Below are 16,559 nucleotides of genomic sequence, written 5' to 3'. Positions count from 1 at the left end.
TGTATCCACTACATACATTAACGTTAGTACATTCAACTCTTGTTCTAGAGGGATAGGCAGATAGTGACTTTAGTTTTACACTTGCCACGATCCCTGCATACTTCTTTCGCTTCAACCATATTCATAACTCTCTTCATGCATTTTCAACGTTTACCTATAAGTATGTCACAATAGAGAGCGCAGGGAATTTGAATGTCAATTCTATCATTAAGCCAAATAGCTGAACGTAGCCTATCAGTCTTTTCAAGACTATTTGCTCTGTCTATGCCACAATGGATATAGACGTGACCATATATATGTATATACAAGCGGCCGCCCGCGACTTCGTCCGCATGAAAACCTTATCATATGTTATTTTATATAAAAATATATGTTATTCTAGGTCTTCAGCTACCTACATACCAAATTTCATCGTAATCGGTTCAGTAGTTTTTGCGTGAAAGAATAACAAACATCCATACCTACTGACATGCAAACTTTCGCATTTATAGGTAATATTAGTAAGATATACATATGTACATATACATATATAGAGAGCGCAGGCGACTCTGCCTGCGTAAAATGATTAATACCTTTAACTTTTGCTCCCGTACCAATTTTTAAGTGCACCCTCAGAAAATAAGAAGCGTACTTATAAAAAACCGACAAGTTATGTAAGTACTCGGATGTAAATAAAACATGGTAGTTTTGTGAACGCTTATTATTCAACGTGACTGGGTAGGTAGGTGTCACGCAATGAATTGACAAACCTTAATGCGTATGACAGACATGCATACACAACTGAAGGCGGATGAACTGCGAAGGTTGTTAGAAATGTATTTAACGACATTGTTAAGGATAGGAAATTATTAATGCCGTGCCGTGTGGCTCCCGGCACCAATACAAAAAAGAATAGGATCACTCCATCTCTTTCCCATGGATGTCGTAAAAGGCGACTAAGGGATAGGCTTACAAACTTGGGATTCTTTTTAGGCGATGGGCTAGCAACCTGTCACTAGTTGAATCTCAATTCTATCGTTAAGCCAAATAGCTGAACGTGGCCATTCAGTCTTTTCAAGACTGTTGACTCTGTCTACCCCGCAAGGGACATAGACGTGACCATATGTATGTATGTATGTAGGAAATTATTAAGGTTACCAATCTTTCTTGAACGATTACATACATACATATAATCACGTCTACATATATCACTTGCGGGGTAGACGGAGCCAACAAACAGTCTTGTAAAGACTGAAAGGCCACGTTCAGCTGTTTGGCTTAAAATATGATATAGCATAAGACCCAGATTAACATAAAGGCTACTTTTTATTCCGATGCTCCCGCGTAATTGATTCCACGCGGACGAAGTCGCGGGCGGCCTCTAGTTTTAAATACATTGTTACTATCAATAGGATAACGGTGACACGTGTTGATAAGTAATACCTGTTCTTATCTGTGGATTAAAGAATCCAAAAGGATATTACAAAATATGCGAAGTGTGAAATCGATAAAAGATCACGTTTACGACATTATATAGGTATATCACAGGTAATAAACATTTACAGCGTGGTTCCCGGCACCAGACCTGCAAAAAAAAAGAACAGGACTACTCCTATCCCTTTTTTCACGGATGTCGTAAAAGGCGACTAAGGGTTAGGCTTATAAACTTCGGATTCTTCTTTTAGGCGATGGGCTAACAACCTGTCACTATTTGAATCTCAATTCTATCACTAAGCCTATACACTATAGCTGAACGTGGCCATCTGTCTGACAAGACTGCTGACTATGTACATACATATATCCCAAGGGATATAGATAGCCGTGATCATATTAATAAATACATAATAATAAACAAAATGGGAGGATAGATATATAAGGTATTGTTACCATTATGTATGTAGAGATTATTTTTATAAAAATGATAATTTCTCTCATACTTTTTCAATTTATAGCGAAACTACTAAGTAATAAACTAACTAGGTACCTTAAAATAATGTGAATTATAAGGTAAAATTCATTTGAACAAATGTCAAAATTATGATGAAAGTTTTCAGAAAAAATAAATAACACCAGTGTAACGTTAGTAATGCTAATAATGTTAACTTAAAATTGAATTTCATTATTTACAAGTTGACATTATAATTAATACATTTCTCATAGTTTCCATTTAAACTTTAATGAGCCTTAAAGGCGCGGGAGGTGAACTTAATTAGCATATCATCTTAACCTAAACAAAATAGGAAATAGATAAAATTAATTAACAAAGATAATATTTTTGTTTACTCGTCTTTTATTCAAAGAGGTAACTGACATCTTTCAACGGACAATTGAACGATTTAAGCATGGTTTATAGTTGAATTTGTATAACATTTTCTTATGACCAAAGTATAAGAAATTTTATGAGAGCGAAATCGCAGTTTTGTGTCTGAAAGATAAAAGGCTAATTCGAAAGGAAATAAAGCGTTCTGATGCCTTCCCAAAAAGATTTCAAATCTTTGAATGTACTTTTAAGAGTTTTAACTGGAATTGAAACCTTAAAATTTAGGTAAGAAGGTGAGATGGTAAAAATTATGATACAATACATAGGTACATACATAAATACACGCCTTTTTCCCGGAGCGGTAGGTCGAGACTATATCTTTCCACTTGCCACGATCTCTGCATAATTCCTTCGCTTCATCCGCATTCATAACTATCTTTATGCAAGCTCGGATATAAGAGATTTATAAATAAACTATCTGTACCAGCGACTTCGTCCGCGTGGAATAGTTATTTTGGGCAACATTGAAGCCCACAAGGATGAATAATTTACCCCGGTTTTATTTTTCACATTTTCCATTATTTCTTCGCTCCTAATAGTTGCAGCGTGATATTATATAGCTTAAAGCCTTCTTCGATAAATGGTCTATTCAACACAAAAATAATTTTTCAATTATTTTTGTGTTGAATAGGACCAGTAGTTCCTGAGATAAGCGCGTTCAAACAAACAAACAAACTCTTCAGCTTTATAATATTAGTATAGATGAACGAAAACATGAAAATGATCAAAGACAGATACCTATAGCTGTATAATTATACGATATGACGTTAACAACTTTAATGGACGATCGCGGGGCAAGTATCACGGCAGTTGACCTTCGGTGATGAGGATAACATGCACTTGTACACAGTACTTGTACTCCATCTCGTTCCCATGGATGTCGTAAAAGGCGACTAAGGGATAGGCTTATAAACTTGGGATTCCTCTTTTAGGCGATGGGCTAGCAACCTGTCACAATTTGAATCTCAATTCCATCATAAAGCCAAACAGCTGAACGTGGCCTATCAGTCTTTTCGGGACTGTTGGCTCTGTCTACCCCGCAAGGGATATAGACGTGATTATATGTATGTATGTACACAGCTTGTGTAGTGAGAGGATTGTGTCCAAGGAAATTAAGGAATTAACAAAAGAGTGAATGTTATTTACTACAGAGGTAGTTCGATTTATATGTCTGTTGGGATCCTATGTTCACATGAGACGAACGTTTTATTTCGTATATATACATATAGTCACGTCTGTATCCCTTGCGGGTAGATAGTACCAATCGACTTCAATCAACAATCGACTAGTCTTAAGATCTGCTATGATATAAATCGTCAAAAATATCATTCGTTCGTTCGTCTTTGCATAAAAAACTTCGCAGACTTGTAGGGCAAAAGTAAAGCTCTGTCTATCCCGTAAGGCCTTTATCCTTTGCGTGATAGTATATTCATTCATATCATAAATCTCCGATTTGACTTGCGGATTTGTAGGACCGGAATCGCGTGGGGTGGGGCAGATGGTACCAATTTTAGGTAAGATACAACCGCTGGACATGACGTCTCAATAGGATAATGGGTTTCACACGCAGAGGCGGACTAGCTTATGATGAAGGGCGGTCAGTAAAAGAGAATCCCGGTTTTGGAAGCATTGCCAAGTCACAATAAAACATATTTTTTACATACACACATATAATCACGTGTACATCCCTTGCGGGGTAGACAAAGTCGACAGTCTTGAAAAGACTGATAGGCCACGTTCAGCTGTTGGCTTTATGATAGAATTGAGTTATTTTTATATTTTGAAAATAATCTATAAATTCTAGTCTATAATCACTCTAGTCTTTTAAAGACTGGCATGCTTGGCTTGGTAACAATGTATAAGATGAAAATATTACAATACAAATAAAGACCAAAGAAATCTGTCGACCTTTAGAATAAAAATATGTAAATGTGCATGTCTTTGTCGTGAAAAATTGTTCAATCAACATTAAAATTCTATTTAGAATTTGTCTTAACATTTGCACAAGTTTAAGATTTTGCATAGCTGTTTCAAACGCGAAGTAAAATTGTGGTATGCTTTTAAAATTCCGAAGTTTTATTTTCCATACCATATAGTGCCGTGTGGCGCTAAAGAATAGGACCACATCATCTTTTCCCCATGGATGTCGTAAAAGGCGACTAAGGGATAGGCTAATAAAATTGGGATTATTCTTGTAGACGATGGGCTAGCAACCTGTCCCTTTTGAATCTCAATTCTATTACAAAGCCATAAAGCCGATCGTTTAACGCCTTTTCAAGACTGTTGACTCTATCTACCTCGTAAGGGTTATAGACGTGACTACTTGTATTTCACGATATTCGCGAAGAAGGTAATTTTGAATGTAGCAAACAGAGAGGAAATATGACGAAGTAGCCATTTTTTATAAATTACCACAGAAACACGAGTCTAAAGCCAATTAAAACTAGGATTTATATTCTGAAATTTAATGAAGAGCAAACTCCCTGCTACAAGGAGTTACATACAAGTGTTATTAATTTTCTTTAAATAAACATGCGTTTCATTCCTTTGCAATAAATACCGGATCTGTATAAGTAAACAGCAGATAAACAGATTAATTCAAACCTAATAACCTAAGATATTGTTGATAATTAAACTATTGAACGGCTTTGAACACATTTCTACACCTCCTTATCATATGAAGGTTGAGAATGTAGAAGCAATGATACAATTTAATTACATAAAGTTATACATATATTGCATTTAAAATCTGAATTTAAGGCTTGCCGTGTGGTTCCCGGCACCAATATTTCCCATGGATGTCGTAAAAGGCGACTAAGGGCCAGGCTTACAAACTTGGGATTCTTTTTTAGGCGATGGCATAGCAACCTATCACTATTTGCATCTCTAAGCCACATAGCTGAACGTGGCCATTCAGTCTTTTCAAGACTGTTGGCTCTGTCTAGCCTACAAGGGGTATAGACGTGACCATATGTACGTATGTATGTTTAAGGCTTACAGATTAGGAGAGACACTGAAAGGAGAGCGTCGGTGGTCGAATTGGTGAGGTGTCCGGTTAAAATGCGTTTCGCAAGGCACAGGTTTTCACTAATCCTACCTCGGCTATATACCAATGACTATTTTCTTAGTTATGTTCATTCGTTTGAATACTAACCAATGCTTTTACAGTGAGGGAAAACATCGTGAGGAATCCTGAACATTCAGGCAACTGGGTGTGTAATCATGATCGATTCAATACGTGTTAGGTTTACCTACAAAGGTAAGAGGAGGTCAGGTGGGAGTAGCTTCGGGTAAAAACCTGGCTCACCGAATCCAGGTGGTCAAATGCATACCCCAGGCTCCTCTCCAAAGTGGTGAGGATGCAACCGGGACTAAAGCCATGAGGAAGAAGAGATTAGGGCACTAAAATAAGCATAAGCTAAGGATGAATGGAGTCAGGTTTTTACCCGAAGCGACTTTCATCTGACTTTCGAAACCTTTGCAGGGAACCTAATTTATATTGGATCATGGTTACACATTCAGTTCCTGAATGTGCAGATTCCCTCACGATGTTTTCCCTCACTGAAAATCATCTATTAGTCAACAGTCATAAATTCACATAAAACAGTAAATACGTAAACCTAACTGTTCATTTGCAAGTAGTACCAACATTGGCATGCCTACATTATATCTTTTATGAGTCAGTCATTATCAATTATCAGTAAGGTAGAAAGTAGGTGCCACTAAATACATCCTAATTTTCACAGTTTTCAGCCATTTTCATGATATAGACGAGGTTATTGCAAATATCAGAAATCAACTCAGTTTTTCGATACTTGGCAGAAAGTTGAATAAAATGGCATTCAAAATATTTGTATAAAGCTGTAATGGGCCTTAATGTGTTTAGAGTCTCTTAGATTTCTTCTTTTACTATATAATCTGTTTATATACTCGTACATCATATTATGAAGCCAAAAAGCTCCATGTGTTTGACATAAAGGTCTGTTATCTTTTTACTATTGCAATGCGGATTTTTGTAGCCTACCGAAATGCTTATCGCAAAATGTATTATCATTATATAGGTATTACTAATTACTTGGCGTTTAATTAAGATAGAACAGGACTTAAAGAAAATACTAAATTACATGTTTTACCCGTGCCTTATTATTCTTTTTCGAGTGAAAATCTAATATACTCATTCAAGTACCGAAGGAGAGCCTGTTAAATTAATAGACCAGGGTTCGATCTTCGATCAAATCATGATGGAAAATGCCCTTTAAATCAACATATGTATACGTTAACTAATCTCGATCTGCGATTCTTCTCCACGTATGTTTCATTTATTGTACTTATGTTTCTGTGAAAACGCAATTCAGTCAGCCCGACACGTTGAAACTAATTGCAACCTCAGTTCTAATCATAATGTGCACATGGAAATTACAAAGTTGCAGCTCTAGCAATTAGCCTATAGGTACTCTAAACATGCGTAGTAGCATTAGTTGGCAAATCTCTTGATTATGAGACATGACTAGAGGCGGGGAAGTCTTTTTGTCTGCGCAGGGAGAGTGGAGCGAGACAAGTACAGTTTCTTTAAACCTTGTGTTAGTCCCGGGTGCATCCTCACTATTCTCTGGAAAGGATTCCGTGGTGCGCCAAGGCTCGTGCGACATTTCACGTCATAATAAAAAGCGAAATAGTATTTCACGCGATAAAATCGGCGTCGCGCTTGTCATGCTTCGGGGCAGGATTAGGTTAGTCATTTCATTTATCAGATTTAGGTTAATCACTTCGTTTTTACACGAAGCGGCTCCCGTCAGATTACGTGACTTATAATACTAATTAATAAATTATTTATAATTGCCTAATTATACTCATATCCTAGCCTAGGTACCTCATTATAATTATTTGTATACAAAGGCAATTCTACTCTACAAAGAGTTCTCCTGCGGAGTAACAGGAGTGTTAGTAGCTATTTATGCTTGTTTTCTTTTCCTAACTTCTCCATTTCTATATCAATGTTTATTAAGATGTGCTTTGTGTTATACGGATTTGGTGTGAATACAGAAAATTATCCGTATTTCGTTATTAATAGAAATCTCTCATATGGGAATGATCTTAGCTATAACAGCTTTTATAGCTAAAAAGGTTTAAAACTCCTGTAAATAGACTTTAACTTCAAGCATAAATAATAACTAGATAAATACCTATCTTACAAATAAATCTTTCCAATAGGTAAATCATGAAATCGAGTTATTTTTCTATGTTACAACAACAATCCATTATCAATGTACAATTATAATATCGGTTGCCTAAATTGAGGTCATTATGTGAGTAATCGGAACGTTGATTAACGATATCTAAATTCTTATAATTATTAAATGGTTTTGACATCGTTATTTTATTGGTATTCTAATAATTTATGCGCCTTCAGAAATTTGTTTGTCAATTCCATTGTACATGAAAACAATGAAACAAAAGTTTTACAATTAGTAGGTAGGTACTTTGTTTGCGTAAACATTTTATTACTTACTACTTTTTCTTCCTTCTTGTACTTTGTAGGTGAGATCGGTGAATGCCAAATCCACCGGTGGTCTCTTGGGCAAGTGCGTCAGGGTCTTGTGTTGCGCAGGGGCAATGGTCACCTTGTGGGCGCCGCTCCTGTCGGACATTATGGGCTTTAAGTCTGCGGACTCCGCAAGGTTCACATCTTTGTCCACTGCCATTGTGCGTACAATGGAAATAAACGGATTGGATCACGTCACAAAGAGGTTCGAGTGTGGAGTGACGTTCGATACGAGCGGCTTGTGCCACATCCGGACACTGACTGACTGGCAACGCAACGCGACGACACGCTTGGTACCTATTGCTTGCTACACACGTCCGTCCAGTGTGACGTACACTGATTACTTGATTAGTGTACAACTTTTTGAACTTTGCCACCGGACAATCAAGGGTGTACTTTTAAATGACTGATCGGTCTTTCATGACACTCCATATATGTCGTTTTGAGGACGGCGGCTATCTCAAAAGTAAGTTATATGGATCACTTGGGGATGTCGTAAAAGGCGACTAGAGATATGAACATTAATTCTAGTGCAAACTTCTAAGTTGCTTCTCTACCCAGGCAGTTTGTTAATGTCAATCATGTAATCGCAACTTTCCCGGGGGGGTAGGCAGGGACAAAATCTTTTTACTTGCCACGATTCTTGCATACTTTCTTTTTTCTTTTTTTTTTCACATTTATAAATTTTTGCTCAAAAGTAATGTAGCGTACAAACAATAATAAAATTATCAGTAAATATTGTATTCATGTGGACATAAAAACTTGAATCTGAGTAACAACACAATAAAACTCTGACATCTGTGACCTTTTGAGTTACACTATATGAAGAGGTAAATTATTATTGAAAGTCATTGGGTTTTTGACCCTCGACGCAAAAGTCTGTTCTATAAATAACTTTCTTACTATCAGCAGGTATTGCTTCCTGGTTGAACGAGTGAAGCTGTCTCTCCTTAACTCCCTATGTAAAAAAAAATTTTAAACACAAATTTATGTCAAGTCTTTCACATTTGTAGTCTATAGATGGATTCAGATATAACCTGTCACCTAAAAGAATCCCAACTTTGTAAGATTCTCCCTTGTTTTACTTCTACAATGTACAAACTACAAACAAGTGATCAATGTCAGAATTTATAATCTTGATGAATTTTGTTATTTGTAGACTCACCCACCCATGTAAGAGAAAATACTCCAATAGACATATAAAAATTGAACATGAACATGAACATTGGTACCACCCCAGCCAAGCAAAGCCTGACCCAGTCTAGCTGGATACACCAGGGGGCACAGATTTTATAGGGAGTGACACGCTCGGGGACGGGAGAGGAAGGCCGACCAGCCGCGACCAGTCGACCACAATCGACCGACTATACAGCCTATAGCCAATATAGGAATTGAGGAAGACGGGTATTGCGACGGAGGAGAGCGTTGATGTGTTGCGTCTTTCCTTCTTTCTTATTTTCTAGATCGTCTTTTAATGGTTCGTTGTCAGTTTCATTTATTTCGTAGGAATCTCATGCTGCTGTGATGAATTTTGTTATTTGTCGCGATGTCTGCCCATTCTGAAGAATATGTAGTGTAGGATTTCATGAGGCCTTCTTAATAAATTATGTAGGAATATTATCCCCGTTTTGATAGTTTTTGTGGTTCGGTTCGGTGGGCTGTTTCAGATCTGCACTCGCCAAGTCATTTCTTGCGCCATCTTCAAGCCTTTATTCTTGTCATCCAAATTTGCCTGTGGCTTTCTCTCAAGTTGGCCGCGTTGTGTCCAATATGAGTTCTTCCAGTTTGAGGTGTTGATTCAGCTTGTACTGTTGTTTCTAATGTGTCGTGTCTCTTGTATGTGCACTTCCAGTTGCAGCATTGGACCCTATGCGTCGTGTTTCTCCAATTAGTAGCATTGATTCCGATGTTATTTCACATGTTCACCGCCCTAGTTTCAATGCCGTCCGTATATTCTCTTACCGTATTTTTCCAGATCTCATTTTCGCCTCCAATGCCCGTGTTTCCTCAGGTTCCAATAGGATATCCATCAGTTCGCAGTATTAACTCTAGTACATCATGTTTTCTCGAATTCATGCTCTTGATTCCAATTTGTTGTGTGTCCTCAGGTTTGCAGCATTAATTATAAAATGACCTCTATTAGTTCGCAGCATTAATTCCAATACATAATGTTTTCTTGAATTCGCAGTCTTGATTCCAATACGTCATGATTCCTCAGATTTGCAGCATTGCTTCCAATATAATTCCCATCAGTTCGCTGCATTGATTCCAATATATCGTGTTTCCTCGGATTCAATCTTTTGATTTCCATACCTACGTTGCGTTTTCTCAGGTTCGCAGCATTGATTCCAATATGACTTCTATCAGTTCGCAGCATTAATTCCAATAAGTCATGTGTCCTCAGGTTCGCAGCACTGATTCCAATATGACCTCCATCAGTTCGCAGCATTAATTCTAATACATCATGTTTCCTCACGTTCGCAGCATTGATTCCAATATGACCTCTATCAGTTTACAACATACTTTCCAGTACATATTTTTCTCGAATTCGTAGTCTTGATACCAATACGTTGTATGTCCTCAGGTTCGCAACATTGATTCCAATATGACCTCCATCAGATCGCAGCATTAATTCCAATAAGTCATGTGTCCTCAGGTTCGCAGCATTGATTCCAATATGACCTCCATCAGTTCGCAGCATTAATTCCAATAAGTCATGTGTCCTCAGGTTCGCAGCATTGATTCCAATATGACCTCCATCAGTTCGCAGCATTAATTTCAATAAGTCATGTGTCCTCAGGTTCGCAGCATTGATTCCAATATGACCTCCATCAGTTCGCAGCATTAATTCCAATAAGTCATGTGTCCTCAGGTTCGCAGCATTGATTCCAATATGACCTCCATCAGATCGCAGCATTAATTCCAATAAGTCATGTGTCCTCAGGTTCGCAGCATTGATTCCAATATGACCTCCATCAGTTCGCAGCATTAATTCCAATAAGTCATGTGTCCTCAGGTTCGCAGCATTGATTCCAATATGACCTCCATCAGATCGCAGCATTAATTCCAATAAGTCATGTGTCCTCAGGTTCGCAGCATTGATTCCAATAAGTCATGTGTCCTCAGGTTCGCAGCATTGATTCCAATAAGTCATGTGTCCTCAGGTTCGCAGCATTGATTCCAATATGACCTCCATCAGATCGCAGCATTAATTCCAATAAGTCATGTGTCCTCAGGTTCGCAGCATTGATTCCAATAAGTCATGTGTCCTCAGGTTCGCAGCATTGATTCCAATAAGTCATGTGTCCTCAGGTTCGCAGCATTGATTCCAATATGACCTCCATCAGATCGCAGCATTAATTCCAATAAGTCATGTGTCCTCAGGTTCGCAGCATTGATTCCAATATGACTTCTATCAGTTTACAACATACGTTCCAGTACATCATTTTTCTCGAATTCGTAGTCTTGATACCAATACGTTGTATGTCCTCAGGTTCGCAGCATTGATTCCAATATGACCTCTATCAGTTTACAGCATTAGTTCCAATACATCATTTTTCTCGAATTCGTAGTCTTGATACCAATACGTTGTGTACCCTCAGGTTCGCAGCATTGACTCCAATACCTCTATCAGTTCGTAGCATTAATAACAATACATGACGATTTCTCGAATTCACAGCCTTGATTCCAATACGTCGTGTTTTCTTAAATTCGCGGCATTAGTAAGTCTTGTTTTCTGAAGTTCGCAGCATTCGTTCACATACATCGGTTTTCAGTATTTCCTCCAGATAATAGATCATAGCGTTGATTCCAATCTGACTTCTCCAGTTCTTAGCACTGATTCCAATACTCCATTTTTCCTAAATTTTTTTTTCAGCACTCAATTTTGATTCATGTCGTATTTCCTCCAGATTCCAGCATTGATTTTGATGTGTTGATTTTCTTCAGCTCGCCCTTCTTTTGCTTGCTGCGTGAGCTTGCGGCATGGCTTCCGATACTAATACACAATATTATGAGAGTTGGTTATGTCTTCTAGCTTCAGCTCGGCAACAGAGGCCGTATTTTTGTGACGTGGTTCTTTTCTATTGCATTGTGTTTGTATTATTATAATCTGAGGTTATCAGTGAGATTGACGCTATCTGCCTTTTTGTGTTTTCTGCCGCGTTTTGCTAGGATTATACCTAACCATTTTGATACGCCTTTTTCTTTTTCTTAATATTTGTTCTCTATTTCATTTGTTTTATCATCATATTCAATATTATATACTATGTATGGTAGGTATGTCATCTTTCCATCCGCTACGGGGCGAACGTTGGTTTTGAATTTATATAAAGGTTCCATGCAGCAGATGGTCCAGATTAATTTTATTATTTTACAATCAATGATGATGTTGTGTGTGCGTTGTTGGTTTTATTTTATATAATGTGTTATTTAAGGGTTGGTAAGATCTGTGGAAGGAAAGTTGCCTGGAAATATAAATGCATTAGTATAATTAATCTCGTGCAATCTGAAAAACAAAACGCAATGTAGTGAACGGTCTAAGAGCCGATTTTTTGTAAAGATCCCAGCTTCTATTGTTTTTGCCAGATGTGAATTTTTCGTCCCTTGGCATTGTGGAGCAGGTAGCTGGAATGGGATAGGAGAACTTTCTATTTGACCAACTGCCCAAGCGGCCTTGTATTTTAGTATTGTTTGGATTTAGTTATGATTTTTAATATGTAGATTTTAGGTCCAATAGACATATAAAAATTGATAAAAAAAAAAAATTAAGTTTTACAACTTAAACCCCCAAACAAAAAAGGGATTGTTTGTTTATCAAGCTAAAAATACAATCATACTTCTGAATCCCTATGATACATACATACAGATATATAATCACATTTATATCCCTTTCTAGGTAGACAGACCATACAGTCCTTGATAAAGACTGATACGCCATGGTCAGATTTTTAGCTTAATGATAAATTTGAGTGATTCAAATAGTGACATAGTGGTTGTTAGCCCTCCACTTTAAAGAATCCCAAGTTTATAAGCCTCTCCCTTACTCGCCTTTTACTGATGATGTACCAAATAAATGATATAATTGTAATCTTCTGGCCCGGTTAAGTTAAAATTTATTTATTTACATACACAACATCTGTCTCCCATTGGTGTGGTTTAAACTCTTAGTTATGGTATTTAGTTCCAACTTATTTATTTTTTTATATTTAATTTTATAAAAAATAAATGAACTTTTGTAGGCTGTTTAATTATCAAAATACATTATTATTCAATTAAGTTTACATCTACCTTCTACATGATCTCAAGCACAGTTTAAATAGACAAGTACATTCATTGTAATATAGGCGTGAAAAGCAATACCTACTGATGAAGTATGTATATTAAAAGCATTTAATAGTTGTAAATACCAGAAAATCCAAATAAACAAGATTTTCTTTTAAAACTTAAGAGAGGTGAGTAAAGTGAAGAATTAGGGATGCAAATTAAGAATTGTATTTTCTGCGCCTTTATTTGACCTCGAAAATCGTTCATAAGTATTCAACTATGAGTTGAAAACCAACACTGTTTTCGCAACAGAGGCGCAAAACTTTATCGGTTTTGAGGTCAACATGTTGTATGAAAGTTCACACAAGGGTTTTAGTTGCTTACCTTAAATTGTTGAGTATAAATGAGTTATCCATTATAATTTCTTCATATATTGCAAGTTACAAATTACATACAGATAGACAAAGGATCAGACTTATTTATATTTTTAGGATCGAATTCATTTCACTTTCGCCTCGCAATCGGTTAGTTTTCTTCTGCTGTCTTTTTTGACAACAGGCAAAGGCAATCAGGCATCTGATATGCAGCTGTCACGGCTGTCACAGTGTTACTATTTTGCAAAATCAAAAAATAATTATGCGCAAATCATCTTATTGATTTGTTTCGTTTTCGATTTATAAGAACAAATCACATGGTAAAAATATCGGTAACGTATGTAGAGAACCTCATAAAGCGAAAGAAACAAGTACATATGTAAAGATAGTGAGAAGTGGAAAAAGTGTTCTCTACCCAAAGTTTTGTTACAATGATAAATAGTACTGCAAACTTTTTATCAAAATAAATCCGAATATTTTTTTATTACTTAATATATTAGGATACTTAAGTATTCGTTTTATTTCAGTCTACCGACCTACCCTACCGTACGTCCGCCGTACTCCTAACTCGCAAGCAGATATATTTCCTCGAGAAATGATAGTGCGAAAAGATATAGTAATCGAAATTTAATTTTAAATAATAAGTAATCTTATAAATAATCGTCGAATCCTCTAACAAATAATTCCACTTTTAAAAAATCTGACATGGCAACACAACTTATGTCAACGTCAGCTGCTTTTCTTGTTGGTTTGTTTGTTTGTTGTCAAGTCAAAATCATAAAACCAAAAATATCTTAAAGTTGCTTTTCTCTTTATAAATTTTGATATCAAGATGAATTGCTGTGAAAATATAACAATGCCCAGTTGTGTTTGGTTTGAGGGTGGCGAAAAGCGGAACATTATTGCATCAATAATGGCTGGACTCTTGGTTGGTATTGGTAGCCAGTTTAGATGATTCATGCTATACTAGAATTTATACCAAAGGATAAACAGGATAACTTTACATTTCGCGATATTGTTATATAATTAACTATTTGAGAAGACCCCTTTTATTAGTTTGTCAGATCGAAATTCCATTTTGTTGAATAACTTTTTCATTACCAGACAAAAGAGATCTAATTATTGTTTTTACAATGCTTTCTGCTTTTATTTCAGTTCTTTGCTGGTTGGTGGTTTATTATAGATGCCGCTTCTGTGTACAAAGATGATCTACCAAATGCTGTTCATGTTTGTGGAGTGATGGCCACTTTATCACTGATCATGGTTAATTCTGTATCTAATGCCCAGGTGAAATATATTTTAACTTTACAAAAAATAATTCCATCAACATAGGTTAATATGTCTTTACAAATGAATAAAAACAGTACTAATAAGGACTTTTTTATCTCAACTTAAGTCCCATTAAGACCCCCTAAATGGCCTTCTCATCTGCCCATGTATGTACATTCACCTGCTATAGATTTTGATAAATCCTAGCTGATTTGCCAAAAGTGTAGCGTAATGTGAACAATAGTGTATGTAAATATTGTTTATAAGTGAGGGTAATTTGAACTACTATTCACCTGCTTACATTGCTGGTCACTCAGTATTTGTCTGACTTCCCCAATCCTTGATTTTGATCAAAAATGGACATTTTCCTTAATTATAGTGGTAGTATATAATATACCATCACTAATAAATATAGTGTTTTTGTGTCTTTTACCAATTGACTCCATTAATCGGGTTTGTACAAAAGATACATACATATGATCACATCTATATCCCTTGCGGGTAGACAGAGCTCACAGTCTTGAAAATTCTTTGGCGAAATGATAGAATTGAGATTCAAATAGTGACAGGTTCTAGCCCATGGCTTAAAAATAAAAATCCCGTTTATAAGCCTATCTCTTAGTCACCTTCTACAACATCTATCAGGAAGTCATAGTGGTCCTTTTCTTTTTTCTTAGTGCCGGGATCCACAGGGCACTGGTGCCGGGAACCACACGGCACTACTAAAGATGTGATATATAATTGTGTTAGTAAAATTTACTTCAAAAACTTTCAGGTGAGAGGTGAAACATACACAGGAGGCTGTATGGGTCCCCGGGGGGCACGGCTGTGGCTCTTCCTTGGGTTCGTAGTCGGCTTTGCTTCACTTATCGCTTCCTGTTGGATCCTGTTTGCCGATTATGTCAACGCAAGTAAGTGTTTTCAACCGTTTAAAATAAATTCTAAAATAAATGAAGGCCTCTGTGGCGCAGTGGTAGTACAGTCTGTGACATCGGGGGACCGGGTTTCGAATCCCAGTCAGGGCAAAAAAATCTGTCTGAATTTATTTTCTCTTCATCATTTTCACCTGTTTAAATTCATAGATTTGTTTAAAGGTTCATTCAAATATTTTGTCTGATGCATCCAATATTTTTGTCTGTTGTCTTATTGTTGTGTTTCTAATCCGTTTGTTGATTTAAATTAATAATTCAGGTCAGATCTTTGACTTATTGAAAGATAATATGTTCATCAGTTGCGACGTTACCACCCAAACTTTTTTTTATCTCGGAGATTCGCATCATGCTATAATGATCCGAAATCAGTTGCCACGGATCATAAGAACATGATTTGAAACGTCGGAGGAAATATAAAACTATGTTACTGCACGTTTTATACTTGTATTATTTATGAATATTATAATGCATGTGAAAGTTTAAAATAAGTAATATTTTTTTTTATTTGTTTTTTTTTTTCAGAAAGCACAAAGAATACCTGGGCGGGAGTGAGTCTTTTCTTACAGAACGCGTTCATCTTTGCCGGTTCCCTGGTTTATAAATTTGGACGTACGGAAGATTTGTGGGGTTAATTTTTTTTATTAAAACCTATTAATCTATGTATTAAAGTAAGCTGCATTGTTTGTATTCTGAATAAACTAATGAGAAACCAATATTTGTGGACATTCTTCTGGCATACTAATCTGTTTGTTGATTTAAATTTAGGATTTAGGTCAGTTCCTTCACTTATTGAAAAATAATATGTCAAAGCGGTTTTATCTGGAGGCATTAACTAGTTTGTCCTTTGGATATTAGACACGGCTTTAAAAGAGAGTATA

The 16,559-nt window shown here is 36.4% G+C and overlaps 2 protein-coding genes across 3 annotated transcripts in view; one reads left to right on the top strand and one right to left on the bottom strand.

Annotated features, from left to right (window-relative positions):
- Positions 1-13,649, bottom strand: part of LOC106132834 (ATP-binding cassette subfamily G member 4) — a 40,103-nt gene extending 26,454 nt beyond the window's left edge. Inside the window, exons 1-2 of one of the 2 annotated variants that reach the window (XM_013332374.2) lie at positions 13,491-13,649; positions 7,809-7,936 (exon numbers count right to left, since the gene is read on the bottom strand). In XM_013332374.2, the coding sequence (XP_013187828.1) occupies positions 7,809-7,936; positions 13,491-13,522 (160 nt within the window). In that variant the 5' untranslated portion in view covers positions 13,523-13,649. Of the gene's footprint in view, positions 1-7,808; positions 8,125-13,490 lie in introns of those variants that run through there. The other variant, XM_013332373.2, reaches the window with a different exon arrangement.
- A 580-nt stretch (positions 13,650-14,229) lies between these two features.
- LOC106132828 (transmembrane protein 50A) lies at positions 14,230-16,394 on the top strand. Its single transcript, XM_013332367.2, has 4 exons — positions 14,230-14,408; positions 14,636-14,767; positions 15,525-15,660; positions 16,204-16,394. The coding sequence occupies exons 1-4, from the start codon at positions 14,313-14,315 to the stop codon at positions 16,311-16,313; spliced, it is 474 nt and encodes a 157-aa protein (XP_013187821.1). The 5' UTR covers positions 14,230-14,312; the 3' UTR covers positions 16,314-16,394.
- Positions 16,395-16,559: the final 165 nt, after the last annotated feature.

The sequence above is a fragment of the Amyelois transitella genome, chromosome 14, assembly GCF_032362555.1.
Source record: "Amyelois transitella isolate CPQ chromosome 14, ilAmyTran1.1, whole genome shotgun sequence".
Classification (NCBI taxonomy): domain Eukaryota; kingdom Metazoa; phylum Arthropoda; class Insecta; order Lepidoptera; family Pyralidae; genus Amyelois; species Amyelois transitella.
The sequence above is the reverse complement of the archived record's forward strand: the minus strand, read 5'-3'. Positions and strand labels throughout refer to the sequence as shown.

Coding starts and splice junctions, on each gene's coding strand:
- LOC106132828 (XM_013332367.2), top strand. CDS start 14,313: ATGAATTGCTGTGAAAATATAACAATGCCCAGTTGTGTTTGGTTTGAG. Junction 14,409..14,635: donor CAATAATGGCTGGACTCTTG/GTTGGTATTGGT, acceptor CTTTTATTTCAG/TTCTTTGCTGGTTGGTGGTT. Junction 14,768..15,524: donor ATTCTGTATCTAATGCCCAG/GTGAAATATATT, acceptor AAAAACTTTCAG/GTGAGAGGTGAAACATACAC.